At 43.6% G+C, this 20,612-nt stretch overlaps 1 protein-coding gene across 1 annotated transcript; it reads left to right on the top strand.

Moving 5' to 3' along the window:
• Positions 1–4,239: 4,239 nt before the first annotated feature.
• T265_10857 (hypothetical protein) lies at positions 4,240–4,804 on the top strand (the record flags this gene model as incomplete). The annotated part of the gene is made up of 2 exons (XM_009177344.1): positions 4,240–4,426; positions 4,719–4,804. The coding sequence occupies 2 exons, from the start codon at positions 4,240–4,242 to the stop codon at positions 4,802–4,804; spliced, it is 273 nt and encodes a 90-aa protein (XP_009175608.1).
• Positions 4,805–20,612: the final 15,808 nt, after the last annotated feature.

The raw sequence follows: 20,612 nt of genomic DNA, 5'->3' as shown, positions 1-20,612 counted from the left end.
GAAACGGATATCACTGCGGTTGAAGGGCTTTATCTACACAACAACCACAAGATCAGTCCTACTTTATGAGGCCATGAATCCTCAAATATTTCCAGACAGTTTATCACCACTTTTTTCGTAGTTTAACGTCCGCCAACCGGCTGCTGCATGTGGGTAATGAAACGGCCCTTGAACGAGTACTGGACAATGAGTTGGATTCGCTCGAGTAATAGGATAAAATGGGCGGGACATGTATACCCAACGAGGATCCGATTCCTCTCTCCAAGTATTTGTTGGCGAAAAGCTTGCGTTGGACGAGCCATGACGTGGCAACGCGAAATGGAAGCAGCCACCGTCAAGTTGAGAATCGTGTATTGACAATTATCGTAAATCAATAAGCCCCTCAGATAATTTCACTGGGTGTGTAAAACTTTCTTCTAGGAAGTTGTCACTCGGGGATCCAATCAACACTTGACCACGTGATGTGATTTCCCTGACTAAAGTATGGGTGACGCTATGTTCTGCCCAAGCGAGAGCGGTGCCGACCAAGCATTGTGGTCAAACGCTTGAGCGTTTGAACAATGGCCGGAAGGTTGCGGGTTCGAAACTATGGGTTTCATCCAACAAGGATGAAGTAGCTGTACAGTGTATTTTCATGAAGGAAACTACTCACAAGGTTGCTGAAAACTCTTCGACAGCCCACGACTGGTTTCGCCCTTCAACTTGGGGCTCATCAAGTAGGCGCAGTCCATGCTTGAACGTCATGCTGGAACCCAAATTGGATACAGTTTGTCCGGTATTCATGATTGAACGCGACATCCAACAAGGATGAAGTAGCTGTACAGTGTATTTTCATGAAGGAAACTACTCACAAGGTTGCTGAAAACTCTTCGACAGCCCACGACTGGTTTCGCCCTTCAACTTGGGGCTCATCAAGTAGGCGCAGTCCCCGAGTTTCCGTCAACCTTATGTTCTACTCGAACCCAAATTGGACTGTTTTTCGAGAAACACACTCATTTGCAAATCTATTTGGTTTTCATGAGGCCGCCTGTGTGCAGCACATTCAGTTGTAGAATATCACAAACGAGAGATTCAGTTGTCTCTCGTGAAAACCAAATTGATTTGGAAATGAGTGTATTTCTCGATTGCTGCACAGTGCTTCTCTACTTTCCAGCATAGATTGGCATCACTGACAGGATGAAACCTCCTTGAGCGTGGTGAAATCTTCTCGCGTTTCTGTGCGGTTTCCATATGATCCTCCTTGCATGTTTTTTATGGAACCTATAGGAAACGGCACTTAATTCATTGTCGTGATGAGCTTGCTGCTTAGCCAAGCTTCCTAGCTGGCGCTGGCGATCAAAAGATGCAAGAATTTTGCTGAGTGAGCGTTCGCGAGTGGCGTCCGGGTCATCCCACTGATCTCATATCCCTCCAGGTTGAGGCTGAGGACTATTCATTTCGAGAAAGTCTCCATTAAGCATCTTGCTCTTGGTGGTTTTCTCCTGGCGCTTTACAATAAACGTCTTCTCTTCTCATCCCTTGTCAAATTTTACTGGCTATCAAGCACCATTTTCCACTGCTGAGGTATTTCTGTGCATGATGTTTTTGAGAATGATGATGATACACCAATATAGATTTTTAGGCAGTCGCTTAAATCGCAGATATTTTATATTTTATTCAAATTCGGCATTTACGCGAGCTCCAATCTAAAATCACATGACTTGTATGAAAATAGCCAGAAAAAGAAATTGAATTTGTCAGCAAGGAATCGATCGCTGTCGACAACATTGTTCCTCCTCTCTTTTCGCCCCAAACTACGATTCCATTGCCGAACACTTTGTCCGTAGACCATGAGGATTGCATCGTGCTTCTCCTTTGTACTGTGGTTGCCCGGGTAACAGTGAAACTTAACTCCACAGAGGACAATTCTTATGGCATAGATGATTTTTCCGGGCAGACACAAACATGTGTTCCTTTCCACATGATATTCACGAGAACGGGGGGGGAGGGAAATGGAATACAAATAAACTTTTGAACGGACAATAATACAATCTAGAGGGGCTCACTTTCTAGGAAATCAAAACAACGGAGTTCCAGTTGAACGGTTTTGCTCACCTATGAAAAGAATAACGAAAACGGCAAAGCGATGGAAGCGGTGAGATGCCTGGATAATAATCGACTGTTTGCCGTTAGTTCTCCCTGGCGTGAACGATGATCTATTACGACTGAATTGCGACTGCACTTTCAGTCTCAGGAGTGTTTGGACACAACAGTCAAACTGTGATGTGCAAACCACAGTGAGGGAATTAGCGAATATACACTCATTTGCAAACTAATTTGGTTTTTCGAGAGACTCACCTGGAACCCGTTTCTGATGTTCTCAGGCAACTGAATGTGCTGTACCAGGGTGCCTCATGTTTCAGTCGGTACGATGTTCGAGATATCGCGATACATGTATATCTGAGAACATCACAAGCGAGAGATTTAGCTGGGTTCCAAGCGAGTCTGTCGGAAAACCAAATTTGTTTTCAAATGAGTGTATTTCGCTAATTTCGTGCAATTTGGTTTCAAGTAGAACATAAGCTTGACGGAAACCTGGGGACTGCGTCTCCCTGATGAGCCTCAAGAAGGGCGAAACCGGTTATGGCCTGTCGACTGGTTTTCAGCAACCTCATGAGTGGTACTGTGAGGGAAATTTCAAAGGTGTGAACGGACCGAGTGGTTCTACAGCAAAGTCAGGCAAATCTATGGGTGTCGTCAGAACAAAAAGCACCTGGTCTCCACAGTCATATCCGAATCTCTGCTGGGTTAGAGTGAAGGAAAAACTTTCGGGGGGAATTTGCATTTTTGGAACAAAGCTATGTTGACGAAAAAAGAATATTATAGCCTTTGCTGTAACCTGTGGCCGGGCTACTTTGAGCGTTGGTTGTCTCCCTCAGAAAATGAATTTTACACCTGTGGATTGACCTTGAATGCCTTTGGTTATTTGATCTAGTCTGCATCGATTTTCGCTGTAGAGAACAACTATCTTGCACACCCCCTCTTCTGACAGTTAGCAAAAAGTTTAATCATCAGTGTTTTATCCGTTTCTGACCACAAGTGCTGGTCATCACAGCGAGTTTTCCACACAAGTTCATCAGGTGACAAAAAAAAATGACCGGTACTACCTGCAAGAGATGTTGGATCAGTCGAGTTGTCACTTAGCGGTTTTATACTGAAGTGGTAGGATACTCAAGCCAAACCAAGTTTGTTCATTCCCTCCTCCTTTTCTAAACGCCGTGGCACCTGTCCACCTACGCATATCGAGACAAATTGTAAGCGGCATGTAAGAGTGTTCTTCACGTCAAGTGAAACGGATAAAACCTACTCTAGACCCAGCCCAAATTCATGTAGGTTGCCATGAAGCCTGACTAGACTGTGTTGTACCAGCAGCAAAACGTCGCCTAGCAATATATCTACCGGTGGTTTTTCACACTTTTTTGAAGTGATTGGCTCAAACTGGTTTTATTCATAATGTAACGGTGGTACTACTGATGGGGGCATGCGAGTAGTATGTTTCCTCGTAAATCCGCTTTGCGTCTCTTGGAAAGTGAGATCCATTATGGAATTCGTGGAGTCACTTTGCAGCACTTGCTTGGATTTGAGCAACAGTCAATGAATAGCCAGAAAATTTCAGGAAAACGCGTTCAAGCAGAAGATGGATATTCAGTTTTTGTAAACAAGATGCATATGAGAGTTTGCTTCCCAGTCCAATAGCCTGTAACTGTTCAGTTGGCATTTTCTAATAACTAACTCCGAAGCGAAGTCCTTCTTCCCTTCAACAGTACCCACTTCAAAAGTCCTCATAGGACAGTGGGAATGTTACTCCGAGTTTCTAACATGGACAAGGGAGGGAGTTCTAACTAAAGTTGCCGTTCGATTTCATTCAGAATAACTGGTAGTAAGGAACCGCTTGCTCTATGAACGAGTTCGCCAATGAAGATTAGTTCAGCGGATTCAAGCGGAGACTACATTTGTTCCCAAGCCTCTAAGCTGAGTCCTGCCAACCACACTTCAGTCACTGCGAGCTCGGGCACACTGAGTCCCGTTCATTTCGATCGCCGTGGATTCGTCCAATCAGAACCCAGCAAATTCCACATCAATGGTTGGTCAGTTTTCCATGCTCACAACGTGTGAAAAGCAAGTGGCTGCATTGTCACATGTATGCCACAACAACTATCTACTCCGATCTAATCATCACTTTTGCTCGTTCGACGCGTCATGACAACTCGCAGGCTAAGTATGGTGCCAGGAGAAGCACTTCTTACCGAAGGCCCTGAAGGTCGACGGTCAGAGGCCTTGTGTACGGAAAACTATCTTTTACGATTTTTTGATCCCGTCGAGCGGAGATTTCGCAATTTTTCTGCTTCACAGTTCACTGACGTGTGGAACCACTTTGACACAGACGGTGAGCAGTAGTCTCTTGTTGACGTCCCTTTGCCTGTGGTGGGTGAGTTACGAGAGAGTGTAGGCAGTATTGAATGAAGTCAGGTATGAGACAGAGTTGAGGTTTACTGCGTGACATACACTCAAAAGGTTTAGCTGTCCCTGTTTTCCGGCCCTTTTGCCCAGTTACAATCTTACTTTAATTTATTGAACTCCAAAAATAGTTATTCTACTCTTTCTTGCAAACTTACCGCATTGAATTTTTGTTGCGTGGTACAGGGCATATTTCAGTTTGTATTTTTTAGTACTTTCAGTCACCTATCAAACGAAAGCACGACTAATAAGGCTGATTGCAAAATTTCGACCACAAAAGGTCACAACCGGGAAAAGACCTCATTAACTCGGAGTTGCTTCCCTTCGGAGTCATATCCGGAGTCCTCGTCATCATCGACAGCATTCAACTGATGTTCTGCTGCGATGCGGTGAGACAGTATGTTGGTTTTAGGTATCTTGGTTGTACGTGGGCGGCTGGGATACTTCTAGAGCGCCCAGACTTAGACAGAGGACGATTCGGCTCTTTGACCAAACCCTTTGGTTCAGATGTCTGACCAAAAGTGCGGACCAAGAAAATGTATTGATCAGAACTTTGGCTATTGACCAACTTGGAACGAAGCACTCTGTGCGGACACCCACTAGCGCACTGGGTAGTGGAGGTAAACGAAGCGTCACATCACTCTTAGTCATTTTGTGAGAAGCACTCTGGCGGACACCCACTAGCGCACGGGGTAGTGGAGGTAAACGAAACGTCACATCACTCTTAGTCATTTTGTGAGGATTACTAAATGGTAGCTGACTAGGGGCGCTATTACAAACTCGCAAGTGTAGTAATTGCTTTTTGGGTAGAGTAGCCTACTAGAGGACTTGCTTGGTGCTGCAGTCGATAGTTTACTCACACACAGCTTTGAGCAGTGTTCAGACTAGAGTTTCCTGCAATATAGTACATCGTTTTTGAGGTAGAACCTTCAGTGCGAGAAACGAAAGTTTTTTACTCCAGGGAGTTATTCTGTCTGTCCAGTCAGGTTACGAGCACTCCGGTGATGATTGAAAACCTGCCACTTGCTTCTCACTAAGTATGAAGCATCAGAGCCTCACTTTCTATTGGACCACCAATCGTGATATCATGGTTTCTCGTTGCACTTTAACAAAACTCCACTGCCGGGCGTATCGCTGTTACCCCAGTGACAGAACTTTCAGAGGGGTTAATCCGTAAAGCAGGAGCGTTTCGTTGGCACAGTTGTCCGTCACGAGTGGTAACCTTCTGAATACTATTCGTTTGCGAAAGCCGTTTAGCCAACCACTGCAAGCCTGATTTCATTTCTGAGCATCGATGATTATTTTCATAAAGGAAACTACTCACAAGGTTGCTGAAAACTCTTCGACAGACCACGACCGGTTTCGCCCTTCCACTTTGGGCTCATCAGGTAGGCGCAGTCCTCGAGTTTCCGTCAAACTTATGTTCTACTTGAACCCAAATTGGACTGTTTTCGAGAAATACACTGATTTGCAAATCAATTTGGTTTTCAAAAGAGACTCAATTGAATCTCTCTTTTATGATATTCTGCAACTGAATGTGTGCACACAGGCCGCCTCAGGTTTCAGTTGGCACGATATTCGAGATACTGATTTGCAAATGAGTGTATTTCTCGAAAATACCGACGATTTGTTCTCCGAGTAATTTGATTTACATTTTACATACCAATCGAGGTGACATCATCAGTGCGCTGTTTGGACAACATCTCCTGGTTTCAAGTAGTACATAAGGTTGACGGAAACCAGGGGACTGCGCCTACCTGCTGAGCCCCAAGAACGGCGAAACCGGTAGTGGGCTGTTGACGGATTTTCAGCAACCTTATGAGTAGTACGTCACAGAGATAAACACCTCCTGAGTTTTCGTCGAACTCAACTTTCCAAACTGCTTCAAAATGATCAGCATTTAACGAGGTCATATGGGGGGAAAGACGAATACTAACAACGAAGGATACCAGACGTAGTATCCACAGGATTTCCGGGGAAAAAGGAGAAACTGAAATGGTTATTTATAGCCTCCAATCAGATGCACTTTGAGAAATGATCGTCGAATAGTTTGTAATGCGAAAAGCACTAGGAAATATCCTGAATCTACGGAGATACTTGGCATGTGACGCAGCTTACTCATTAGAAGCCGTGTTCCAAATAAATGAGGTAAACGTCTTTGAATTAAAGTGCAGTCACATTCGAGAAACAATAAACAGAGTCAGCGATTACACGTCTTGAAATTTCCGACGGCTCGTTGTGATTCTCAGTGATCAAGACTTGGGAGTGAATGGCTTTGACGAACTAACGTACTCTGGAATAAGATGCATGAAATAAGGCCTATTTTGGTCGTGGCGTGACTTTTATATGAGTGAAACCCCTTTAGGTGATTCTCAGCGGGGTTCAGAAAGCTTATTCACTCAGCAGGATGCATGTGAATTTCTGATTCAGCTATTTGCAAGGAGTTGAAAAAAGGTTGATGCCATTTTAGCGTGGTGAGACAGAGTTACCATTCCACGATGATATATATCCTTAAGAGTTACACCTCGGGTCGGACCGCTCACAGTTCGAATGTAATTCTAACTTGGAATCTATCAGAAACACGAATTTCTGCGTATTGTTGTGCTTCCGTTAGCTGCATCACGTAAGTTCTACCCGACTTATGGAAGGACCGGAATTTTAAGGTCAAATTGTAAAGAGCTTGATTCAAATCACGCCGCAAAGTGGGGATTCATGTTTAATTCGATGACCACACGGTGGTTTTGATTTCTACTTACAAGCGTCTTGCATTTCTCAATCGATAAATTGGATTGGTTGAGCCAACTTTCTGCACTGTAATGGATTTAGTCCTCGGCATCCGAAATTTCCCTGGATGGAGTATCGAGATTTCCTAGAAAGTTTTAGCTAACTCTGTTGTTTATGCTAGTAATTCGTGTATTATATCAACAACATCAACGTTACGGAATATGCAGCGCGTCAGTAAGGTGAATGTAGAATCTTTTCGGTTGTGATGAAAGCAAATGGGTCATTTAGATAGCTAGAAAGCAGCTTGCTTTAATTTCGACTTGGTTGTACGAGACAAAATCTGATGGGGGTGCTCTACCCTCAGAGTTTTCACTTGAAGAGGAATCGTGTGTGCTCATTGCGGAACTATGACCGAACTAACGAGCTTCCAAAGAGAACAAAAAAGTTCTTTAAGTTGATCATTTGGTTGACGTACATACATCACTCTGTGGCCATGTTTAAGATTGTTAGCCTGACAAATGAATGGAAAAATCTTCAAATCTTGACTGCTTACTCAACCCAAATTCATAGGTTTTACTCCCTTCCGGCTAGTGAGACCTCACGGGGTCTCTGCCTTCAAAACGTGTATGCAGGTCATGCAGACGAACGTTTACAAAAACTTGGTATACTCCCTTTCCTAAAGTACAAATGTACATTCTACCCCACAGTTCGATTGTCCTGTTTGCAGCGCCAGCTGTGTTTGTTTAAATGCTATCCTCAAAGACGGGGGGAATTCGGTTGCTAATACCTGTCTGATGTTTTCCTAAAACAGTGAAAAAAACAGTTGTTAGTTGCTATCGCTTCACTGAGAGTCTAGCGACTGGAATTAAGATGAGAAGCTTCCCGTAACCATGCTTCTCAAAGCAGTATTCTAGCGTGCCCTCTCAGTCTGAGCGAATCGTTACATTCAGTCGTGTCTGATTCAGTTGGTTGTCATTCAAGGTCACGAATTTCGGTGGTTTCCTGTTGTCCACGAAAGCTGTTCTCCTCGGTATGGAGTGGAGACGTTACTGTAGAGCAGTTTTACGACACTGCGAGTTTGAACGGTTTTTGTCGATATGGGTTACAAACTCATCGTCCAATTTGGTTAGTAACTCAGTCGCTTAACCATTGAGATCTCACTGTTACCAGTTAGTGAAATTCGTAGCGATGTCAGGATATCCTTCTCTTATCGATCAGTTCGTGTTTAAGTTTCACTGGGAGACGAATTTCAGACCGAACTGAAAGATTCATCGAGACATCTAAAAGCATCCGAAAATGTTGTTCTGAGGTTGCTGATGGGTTAGTCGATCGATCGGGTAGAAGAATGAGATGAACGTTCATAGTCTTTTCTAAACTGAATCGTTATGTATCGATTTCTGGATCCTTAATTGTGAAAACTAGTTGGAACGGATCGTATTCTCCGATAGCCGCATCATGCTTTCCAACATAAGATAGGATGGTTGGTTGATCAATCGATCAGGGTTAGTGTCAGGACATCCGTTATTGGAAGTTTCTGGTAGAACTTACGGGTATCCATCACCTTGCGCCTTTCGTGCATGAACTCACAGAAAGAATTCCGCAACCGAATGAATTTATACTGGTCCACAAACCCAATGTTGCGTTGCAGAAATCAACTTAAGGACCAAAGGTCAATGTAACAGGTGAACGGTATCTTCGAGCGACGCGTAATACTAGAACCTCCGGAAGGCAAAACAAAGTCGGAGCTGCGTTTCTATACGGTACTATTAATGTCAGACGAATTCACATATAATACAAACCTCGACAGTAGATACTCGTCCGAAACAAAAGTACAAACCAAGAGAGCAAATAGGCTCCCACGTGCGACAGTCACACGTGCACAAAGTCGGCTACAAATGGCCGCATGACCTCAAGGCCATCTGGGTGAAGTGGTAAGGACAAACAAACGTCAGTTTATATAGACGCACTAAACACAAAAGTGGGGCGGGGGGTTACAATGGGGTGAATTTCAATTGTCAACGTAATGGATGGAGAATGTCTAACATACCAAAGAGGCTCGAATGTTTGCCTAAAATGCTGTAGTCGACTGAGTGACGGAACTTGTCCCCGTGTGGATAAAAGGACGTCCGGAGACACAAACAACCATCCTTGGTACCATGAAGTGAAAGGACGGTGAAACCGAAATTCGGTTAACAGGAAGTGAAGATCTTTGTGATTAGAAATATGAGGTAAGACAAGAACTTCCCTGAACCACCTCAATTTGTTGCAAACTTACTGAGGTGTATAACCTTGGTGATAAAGCGGCACATCAGTGTTTCAACTTCTCCAATACAGGTGTCTGTCCGTCCGTACTACGTGTAACTAAACTTCCCACCTGAAGGAAGGCTTAATCAATCGGCGTGGCTCAAAATATGCATGACCTTGACGAGGGTATGATCGAATAATTTAGGCGGATTCGATGGCAGGATCACGACCAAACTCATCAAATTCGGATCGGAGAGATCCAGAAAGATGAGTAGCTAGACAAGGACAAAGCAAGGGGCAAAAGAACCAATGAACCAAACGTCCAAGCAATGTCATACTCATCAACAAAACTTTCATGGATGAAAGCCGTTGAGGTTCCTCATACGGAGCTTTGAGCCACGCAAAGGTATGACGATCCCGGCTGTCAAAAGGAAGAATTTAGCTCGAAAGTCTGCAGGGCAAAACTGCTTAACTAGGACATCAATTGTCCACGTTCGTGGCGTCGAAAGTGCGCAACTGTGTCACTAACCGGCACAGTGCAGTGTTAGGGTCCGCAAACTTGACAACAACAAGTGGAATGTTGAGTCGGTACCGTGGATTGCCCATGGGCCTTCTATTCCGTGGCCAGTCATGTAATTCTGATCCGCGCGGCGCGACCACACGGGAATCACGACACAGCGGCTCAAGGCAGGCCATGCAGACGGGGCACAAAAGCCAGAGGGTCCGAGATACAAACACATGCGGGTATGCCAGTGTCGAAATGTGAGGCGGGAATGTGGATGATGGGCACGGAAAGAGCAAATAAATGGGCGACCTATCATGAGTTCCGGTTAGATTCAGTTACCTTGTCGTTAAAATATGACTCGATGATGACCTGGTACGCGACACTCACTTATTTGCCCAACTTGGTAGACAGAAAAAAAGCTGAGCCGAAAACACCCGTAAACGACAATCAGCATCATCGGGAGAAGTTGTCAGACTATGAAGAACACAGACACACCGCCTGTGAGGTTTACTTAAATCCCCTTACCAACTCACTCACAATATCCAACAATTTTTAGGCGGTAATTAGCAAATTGGTCTGCCCCACGTGATAAAGAACTATTGCTTGTGTCTTGCCTTTAGGAGAAAGAATCTGTCTTACTACTCCTGGTTGTAGGGGGCACGGAAGTCAGCCTTTTTTTCGAAGTCCATTACATCGTACTTACTGCCGAAATCATCCTTTCTAATTATGAAAAACAAACGTTATTTTTCTGAACTGACTGACTAACTTTCAGCCCCATATTCCAAATTTTTCATCTGTTAGTCAAACATGTACGTTGGGCCCGTTTTTGTTTTCTTGAGCAGTGACCTCCATGAACGAGCACCGCCGGAAAAAAGGGATTCTCAGATTTCCCCGGAATGAGTCGAATTTCTTAGCCAGCACGGTAAAGAGAACCTCCAGAGAAAGCTTCATCACAAGATTGCTGAAAGCGTTTCGTCAAGATTTTGAGTAGCGTTTGTTGCATTGAACGTTTTAGTCACACAATTTGCGTGGTGCGGACAGTGAAATCCTCCCCCAAATAAGACAACTGAGATCTCTCCACTCTAAGGTTAACGCACACCTAATAACAGCTGACTGGCAAAGTGGTTGTGAGCCCCACAGGGGGGATTTTCCCTTCGAGAGGGGGCCACTCAAATAGTTAACTGTAACTGTCGAAAAAGAGCTGTTCGTTTCGCATAAAGCTGCTGAAACCTCGCTGCTGTCATAGGAACGATCGCAGAGAAAATGCGAGTTGTTTTGAATGTGTACTAATGCAACGCTGGATACTACTGATGGGGCATGCGAGTAACATGTCTTCTCGTAACTCCGCTTCGTGTCTATTGAAAAGTGAGATTTATTACGAAATTTGTGGAACTGCTTTGAAGCATTCGTTTACATTTGAGTGATAGTCAATGAATATCCAGGAAATTTCGGGAAGACGCGTTCGATAAAAGGACGGATATTTAGTTTTTATAACTAAGATGTTTATGAGGGTCTCGCTTTCTTGTCTTGTAACTGGTCAGCTGGTGCTTTCTAGTAAGTTATTCCGCAGCGAAGGCCTTCTTCCTTTCACCGATATCAAGAAAACGAATGATCTGCAGTTTAAAATTCAAAAAGCCTTATAAAATGCAGGACAAATGCATTTTAACTCATTCCAATTTTGTTCCTTCTCTAAAATAAACGTTTTCATTGATTTATGTAGGTTACTTTCGAAAAGCGAATCAAAACTGACTGAATTTTACCAAGCCATAGCTTACAATCAGGACACCGATAATGTGAGGTGTTAGTGTCCATTTGTTTCGTAGTATTTTTGTGCTTGCGGAGAACCTAAGTCCGGGGAGGGAGCGTGAACCACAGCGCTCCAATCTCCTCAACCGTTAAGCTTGTTGACGTGAAGACTAGTGTCAGTTTTTTTCCAATTTTGCGCAACGCTGGTTGGACGACGTTCGGTTTAATCAAAGGGATATGAGGTCAGGTGATTCCAATGCCTAAACGCTTTGTTGTTTTGGCGAGGACACCGTCGGAACATCAGACTAGAACAGATTACGTTAGGAAATCCAACGATGAACTTTTCACAACTGTCGAGCAAATGAGTAGTTTATCATTATTATGTGACGGGTTCACACTACGTGGGATGGCAAATACATCACTGTAAAAAGGCAGTTTATGCTGTATAGTGAAGAACCCAGCTATGCTTGTCTGGGAATCAGTATCACAGCATAGTTCCGTTATTTCTAAGGTGATCTGAACTCCAAGACTTTTGGTTGGTAAGTGAAAATGAGGTCATTCTTTTTCACATCTGGTCGATTAATGGTCAGGTTTGTGTACTTTTCAACAGGATGGGATGACACGATGTCCCGTTCTAATTTCTGGGGAGAACTCATCCAGTCTAGCTTGATTTTGACCTCACACCTTGTTACGGGTGACTGCAATCTAAATTGTTGCCGCTGAATCAGATGGACAGAATGGGGGTATAAGTAAGCTTCCATTTTTTCTCGGTGTCCAAATTCTTATCCATTCATGGATCGACTGTATGTGCATCACGTGATTCACCTCGCTGAAAGCTGTTCAACGTATAACGACCGCTTAATGGATCGGACTCCGGCCATAAAAGAAATTACCTTCCAAGTCCACCTACAAGTTGTGTTAGTACAGGCGATATATCCGATGAAACACCGTTTACGCGATCACTGATAACCCTCACCAAGGTAACTATCAAAAAAGTCTGACACTGTGGAAACAACAGTCTACTAACCATTGAGGACACATTTTTTATTACAACTGTGGTCGTTTGAATGAGTAGAAAAACCATGATAGAACCATGTCGAATCCGATGCAATGATATTTTGTCGTGGAATACGGTGTTAACGCCTTGATGAGTATGCAGGGAATGCATAATTTTTAGTCAAGGTGACCAGTGATTAAACAAAAGGATGGTTTCACTCACTTGTCTTCCCAATGGGGAAGAAAGCTGTGCGATGATTCGCCCTTCTTGGGGCTCATCAGGTAGGCGCAGTTTCCAAGTTTCCGCCAACCTTATGTTTTAGTTGAAACTAAATTGCACGAAATTAGTGAAATACACTCATTTGCATGGAAATATCACAAACCAGAGACTCAGCTGGGTTCCCGGTGAGTATATAGAAAGACCAAATTTGCTAACAAATGAGTGTATACTCGCTAATTTCGTGCAATTTCAAGTAAGAACATAAGGTTGACGGAAACTCGGGGACTGCATCTACCTGATGGGCCCCAAGAAGGGCGAAACCGATTCTGGGCTGTTGTAGAGTTATCAGCAACCTTTTGAGTAGTTTCCTTTATTAAATCTAGTTTGTTTCTATAGATCATCCTCGTATTGAAGGCACATTATGGCAGCCTACTTGGTGATCTTGGCCTGGTGACAAGATGTTGACTGCCTCGAAGGAAAAGTGCTAGAACAACTCACCAGTCCACACCATTCTTTCAGTCCCATTGATTTTTTCTGTACATGAGACGCGTTCAACAGCTTTTGATCAAAGCAATCGGTCTTGCTTCGTTCATTGGTGGGCGGATATTGCGTGCTTACCCTATGCATCGTGGTTTCCACACCGGGCCAGCCAGAATTCAACAACTCCAAGAGGTCCTTGTTCTTCACTAACGGACGTCTGCTCACAATATAAAGCTGCAGGTCAACAGTGTGGACAACTAGATATAACAGGCAAGAAATATCCTGAGATTTTACTTCACTGACCATTTAGACACAGATTACGAGATTGGAAGCCACTGTGCGTCAAAAAGTTGAAAAGTACTATGCAGACGTTCCGTCTTTTTTCAAAATCCTTATCCGTGATATTCCACTAACCTTTGGTTGTTGGTCTGTTCGCCGAGCTTGGCAGTTGGATTGCAAACGTTTCATCACCAATCGAGGTGACATCGTCAGTGCAGGGTTGAGTGACGATGCCACCTCGACTGGTGATGAAACGTTTGCAATCCAACTGCCAAGCTCGGCGAACAGACCAACAACCAAACAACGCACCCGAGCTACCTACATTCCACGACATTCCTCGAACCTTCCGAGAAGTAATTTGAACACATTCGGATATTTGCGGTTGACCAACACGGTAATCGCACGCATCTTTCGGTGACGGAAATCACACATCACGTGGTCATGTGTTCACTACTTCTAGGAAGAGGACTCACTTTCCGTTGAAACTTCAGATCCACCGCAAAACTGGGAACGATTCAGTCAGAACGAACACGACGAATTGGTCTTCCATCTGATAAGCTAGTCACATGATGTGGATTCCGTGACTGAGTGGTGCTGGGTCCTGTCTAGAAGCACGTTAATCACACTGCTGGTCAGCCGTTCCTAAACGACTGAGCAAGAACCTGCGAGTTCAAGCCTCGCTGAAGGTTCCTAAGATGCTGATGATTCCCAGTAAAGGAGAAACCACGGTGCACAGCTTCTTACCATTTCGTCTTGGACTGACTTCACTTGCAGCAGGAAATCTTTAATACAACGCCCCCAAATCCCCTCAAGGTACAAGCAAAACTATAAACTCTTCGAGTACTTTTTCCAACTGTGAACGCATGGTCAGAGATTGAACGTTGACAGTCAAAACAAGTCTTGTGTCACGAGGTGAGCTGGGCCAATTGGTGGTTAGCTGGCTTGAATGCAACCTTTGTTGTCTGCATTTATATTTCACGTAGCCGATGAAATCTATTGTTGTGTCTTGCCGAATGCATGGTACGCGGTGAAAATATATCCGAATATCCGTTGAGCAAGACATTAATTCGCCTCACCAGTGAGTTTTTTTTTGCACACAGTGCTGAATAGATCAAGCTTGGTAATATAATTAGTCAGAAGTGCCCCGCGCATGGCTGGAGAGGTAGTTCGTAAGTGAGGCACTGATTTATGGTAAATTTTACTTCAGCGAATATACACTCATTTGCAAACGTATTTGGTTTTTCGAGAGGCTCACCTGGAACCCAGCCAAATTTGTCGGTTTTGATGTTTCCAGGAAACTGAATGTGCTGCACCAGACCGCCTCATGTTTCAGTCGCTGCGATATTCGAGATATCACGATACATGTATATTTTTGTAATGCGCTACTCATATGAGTAGTGCATTACCAGAAATAAATTTTACTTTGTTTCCAACGTCTCATCTAAACGGTGGAAGGTAAGAAACGTCAGTTTATTCAACAGATAACGAAATGGAGTTCCATGTTTGGGACAAAATGCGCGGGTTACATTTCTTAGAGGTCATTTTTGATCAGACCATTGCGATTCTGTCGTGATGAATTTACTCTGCCGAAAGTTTACTCCGCTTCTTCGTGACTTTTCTGATGAGTACAGATCAAAAATCGACAAAAAACTTTATTGCTTTTATGCTAATTGCTTGTCTCATCTCGTTTGCGGTCCGGACATTTGAACATTTGCTGTGCCTATCATGAATTAACAGCAAAACCCAAGCTCTCCCACAATTCACTGTTGCCTAACACAAACACAGTGTGACATCCGAGGGACAGGCGAACAATCGTCCACATCACTCACAAAATAAAGCGTCCCCTGGCAAAGTGATTGATTAACCTCTTTTGGACAAGTAACGGAACAAATTTTGTGTTTGTTCATAGCGTCCTGTCAGAGAAAATGCATGTGGATATCTTATTGTAGCCTAGGCAACAAATTACCTGAATATCTCAGCTCGGATTTCAAAAGGAGGTTGCATGTGTCATTCCGTCATTCTTTGAACAGCAAATATTTCTTATGTGAATTGTCGTTTATATCAGTTGGAGTAAAAACGGATGACATCTTGTTCTGATACTGGGGACGTGTACCCAAAGCTATTCACTAAGAAATCAATTGAACAACTTGCCAGTCATCCACAAATTAGAGTTTCCAAAAGCATTACGCGTCGAGCGACTTTTGACTGATTTATTCTTGGTTTTACTGCTAAACGGTTGAATGACACTCGATGGTTGTTTGGTTACGCAATTCTAAGCACACATCACATGCTTCTTGCGCGCACAGACGAAATGGTTGAGTTAAATCAACTCATTTCAACCAATTTCGCGAATACCAGTGGACCGACAGCTGTTTAATACATTCTAGTCAGATGGAGAACGAAACGTGATGATCACTGTCTACTTAATCGCTGGACGGAGTTTAGAAGGTGTGAGTGGAAACGGCATTAGAATAATCTAATGATATGACGCAATGTTACGTCATTCCCAAGGAATGGAGACGACCGTTTTTTTTGAGGATATTGATTTTCAGGGATAATGTAACTATCGTCCACTTTCGGAAGAATGAATTACGTCGATTCGCAGAGTCAGGCTATGTGTGAGACAAATTTTAGTTCTGCTGATTGACACCGGCGACCCTGGTTAGAATATGCGGATGAGCAACTTTATTTATTTAGGCTACTGAACATTGTCTAAAAGTGTCATTTGGTTGTTTCTTGCCAAGAAAAAATCTAAAATGTTTTACTATTTAAGGTCATTTCACAAATACCTGTCTACATTGTACACACGTTTACAAGTGGGTCCAAAACGAATTTGGAACAAGATGGGACTAGGGAAAAGCACATATAACTTCTAGCGTAAGCTGGATTTCGGATCAATACCGATGCGAATAGGTCACGTGATTCCTAGTTCAGTAAAACAGACTCACAATGGCCATGACATAGTATTATGATTCATACAAACCATAATTAGAATATTACCCAAAGTAGTCAAAATCGTAAGGTCTTATATGATAAGTTGGAAAAGATTCTTGTCGCTTATCACGAAACAGACCCGTTTTCTCAACCTGAGCCTTTGTGTTTGCAATAAGACGCGGGTTGCTGAGGAAGCTGGATCATTTCTACACACATATTAATAAGTAGAGATTTTCATTGATATTTATTTTTGTAGCTGTAGACCGTGTATCAAAGAGAACTTGAGCAACGGTGTTCTGACGGAGCACAGTCGTAAGTATTCCATCTGTTCCATTGATTGTGATCCACTGAAACACTTTCAAAGTGGTCTCACTAAACCTAAATGACTATGAATATCGTGCCAACTGAATCATGAGGCGGCCTGTGTGCAGCACATTCAGCTGGAGGACATCGTACACGAGAGATTCAATTGAGTCTCCCGTGAAAACCAAACTGATTCGCAAATGAGTGTTTGTTTCGGAAACAGTGCAATTTGGGTTCAAGTAGAACATAAGGTTGACGGAAACTTGGGGGATGGGCCTACCTGATGAGCACAAAGTGGAAGGGCGCAACCGGTGGTGGGCTTTCGAAGAGTTTTCAGCAACCTTGTGAGTAGTTTCCTTTATGAAAATAACTAAATGAGTATTCATCAGGTAACTGAAAACCCCTCTACAGTCAGCAACTGGTTCTACCCTCCTTGCGGTTCATCAAGCTTATGAGTAGTATGCTACTATCAGACAACAGCGTTTCGGGATATCTTGTACATTGTACCAACTGAAATACGGGGGAGCCTGGTACGGCGCAGTCAGCTGATTGGGCTCGTTTGGGTCTCCTGTCAAAACCAAATCTGTATGTAAATGAGATTATTTGTATAAATCTGTCTCATTTGGATTTAAGTAGAACCCAAAGTTGACGAAAACTCAGGGACAGTGTCCATCTGATGAACCTCGAGAAGCTTGAAGCCGGTCAGTGACTGCGAATAGTTTTTAGCAACCTAATGAGTAGTGCACTACGTCTAGACAACAAAGAAAGAAATTACTCACAAGGTTGCTGAAAACGCTTTGACATCCCACGACCGGTTTCGACCTTCCGATTCGGGCTCATCACGTAGGCGCAGTCCCCGAGTTTCCGTCACTCTTATGTTCTACNTATGTTCTACTTGAACCCAAATTGGACTGTTTTCGAGAAATACACTCATTTGCAAATCAATTTGGTTTTCAAAAGAGACTCAACTGAATCTCTCTTTTATGATATTCTGCAACTGAATGTGTGCACACAGGCCGCCTCATGTTTCAGTTAGCACAGCGTCACAAGAAGCCTTACTAGCAAGACAATTTGTGTGTAGGACTGACCCGCAACATGGAGGTAACACACTACTCATGAGGTTGCTGAAAACTCTTCGACGTCCCATCGCCGATTTCGTCCTTCTTATAATCCATCTGGTTGGCGGATTCACAGAGTAAGATTCACGTGATGAGGGAATCTTCCGTACGAGATGTCTTCGCCTGAAGAGCTAGCCAATAATCTTGTGACCATATGAGTGATGAATGGCGATCACATCAACCGATCATCCTCCCATAGCTGAACGGTTGAGTGCTCAAACTAGTAAACGGGATGTAGCAGGTTCGAAACCCTAATGAGATCATCATCACCATCACGGAAAGCAACATCATGAGATGCGCACTGCTGACGATTTCCAAATAAGGAGGAAACAATTGTACATTGCTTCTCGACTTCTCGGCACAGATTGGCTGTCCTTACTGGACGGAGTCTGCATTAAAATTCCAAAATACCTTCACCCTACCATCAATATCAGTGCGTTCTTTCGCCTCAACCGGTAGAAGGCGCGACATCTTCTGTACACTTGTTACGTCATGAACACTCACACATTAGGGCAGCTTTCACTTACTGACCATAGGTTGCCAGTGGACACCTAGTGCGAACTAATCACGGTTTTTAGTTGGGCTGTAAAAGTCGTATTGCTGTTATGATGAGAAGCAATGGAATAGCTATTGTGGTTTACAGTGCTTTTGGATTCCGACGCACTCGTCGTCCGATTAGATGCTGTCGGCGTGGATCATCGATTCGTTTCCCCGAACTTTCCCAATTGGTTGTTTTCTATTGTACTTTTGAATGGTATAATTGTTAGCCAACACTTTTATTGGTCACTTCGATTGCCTGTCAACAGTTTCACTGTCGTGGTCCAATAACTTTTCTTGTCTAAGCTCCGATAAAGATATAAAAACACCTGCATTTTTAAATACTGATTTGAGCAAACCATTAGTCGGTGAATCCACACAGTAGAATGTTTGGCTACTGACCATCACCCATTGTCGATGACAAGATAGGCGGGAACTGGAAATCTTTTCACGACAGATCGGTCTCTGTGCAGCGGTTATAAGGAGGAATTGCGTCCACAGGGTGGAAACCGTCTGGTTCTTGTCGTAACAACGTTTCACACACTGCCTTTTACAGTTCTCCCAAGCGGATGCTATGTAGTTCCCGACTACCTGGGCCTGATTGGACGCATTTCAGGTCTAAATGTTTGAAATTGGACGTATAAAATAACCACCGGTCATAGTAGCAATAAATATACCACAATTTTGAGACGATTTATACAAATAGTAATGAAGACATAAACGTAGTACACTACTTAAAGGGTTTCTGCAAACTCTTTGACATCCGTCCACTGGTAGGCACAATCGCCGAGTTCCGAGAACTGAATTCTTTTCGAATTTTCATAACATATTCACCGCAATTCTTCATAAAGGAAACTACTCACAAGGTTCCTGAAAACGCTTCGACCTTTTGAGTAGTTTCCCATATGAAAATACACTGCGATATCTCGAATATCGTGCCAACTGAAACATGAGGCGGCCTATGTGCAACACATTCAGTTGCAGAATGTCATAAACGAGAGATTCAGTTGAATCCCTCAGGTTTGATTGTAGAATGTATTAATATATGCTTTGATATGTCCATAATATATCATTTATGAGTCTTGACGCCTATCCGCCCCAAGCCATCTCAACAGAGCTGGCATGTGTGGCTCACAGTGCAGCAGTGGAGCGTTTTCATTGAAATGATATAAACGTCCAAACCTATTCAGTGAGGGCTTCCAGCTGTAGCAACCTTTCTGTGCCTAACTGCCGCGCCACCCCCTGGAAGCACAAGGGCTGGGATACTGCAAGGTTGCCCAAACCTGAACAGAGGAAATCGAGAGGCAGAGGTCGGGTTCGAACCACGGACGTTTTGGTCAGTGAATTCGCGCTGTAACCACTCGGGCCATCTCGCTCCCTCCCATTTATTAAGGGGGTGCATCCAGTGAAAACTACCTGCCAATCGAAATAATGTGTAAACAATAAATATTTGTATATCAGGGCACTAATCTCCATTCAAATCTAAGAATTTGTAAATTCGTGCAAACCGTCCAGTTCTTCTCAGAGTAAAACCTCAGAATCCGTCGAGTCAGCAGCAGTTCCGAACAGATTATTGATTTTTCTAATAGAGATACTTTGTACATTTTTGACCGAGGCGGTAGCGTTCGTCCAACCGCTTTAAAATCTCAGTCAAGGCGCGATACAAACTGCCCCTTCGATTCCAACAGGCGAATTTCGTTGACGTTCCGAAACAAGCAGCGAACAGCCATTGTTCAGTCAGACGAGAAACTAGTAAGAATATGACAAGAGAGATAGATTTAGTTGGGTTTCTCGTTAACCCCAGGGCAACTAATAAATGAATGCATTCCGAGAATAAACCTAAGTACTTCAGCCAGAATTTGCATGGAGAATGAACGGTGAAATAAACGAGGCATTGCACTTGTGAAATACGAGTGAATGACTGAACGCTGAGTGGCGCTAAATCCTGTCGAACTGCGGGTTATTGATACTACTGATTAGCCGCCCGTGACCGAGCTTTTGTGATTCCCCTCAACAGCGCGGGAGGTCC

Source organism: Opisthorchis viverrini (assembly GCF_000715545.1).
Source record: "Opisthorchis viverrini unplaced genomic scaffold opera_v5_417, whole genome shotgun sequence".
NCBI lineage: Eukaryota > Metazoa > Platyhelminthes > Trematoda > Opisthorchiida > Opisthorchiidae > Opisthorchis > Opisthorchis viverrini.
This window is presented reverse-complemented; position numbering and strand designations above follow the sequence as displayed.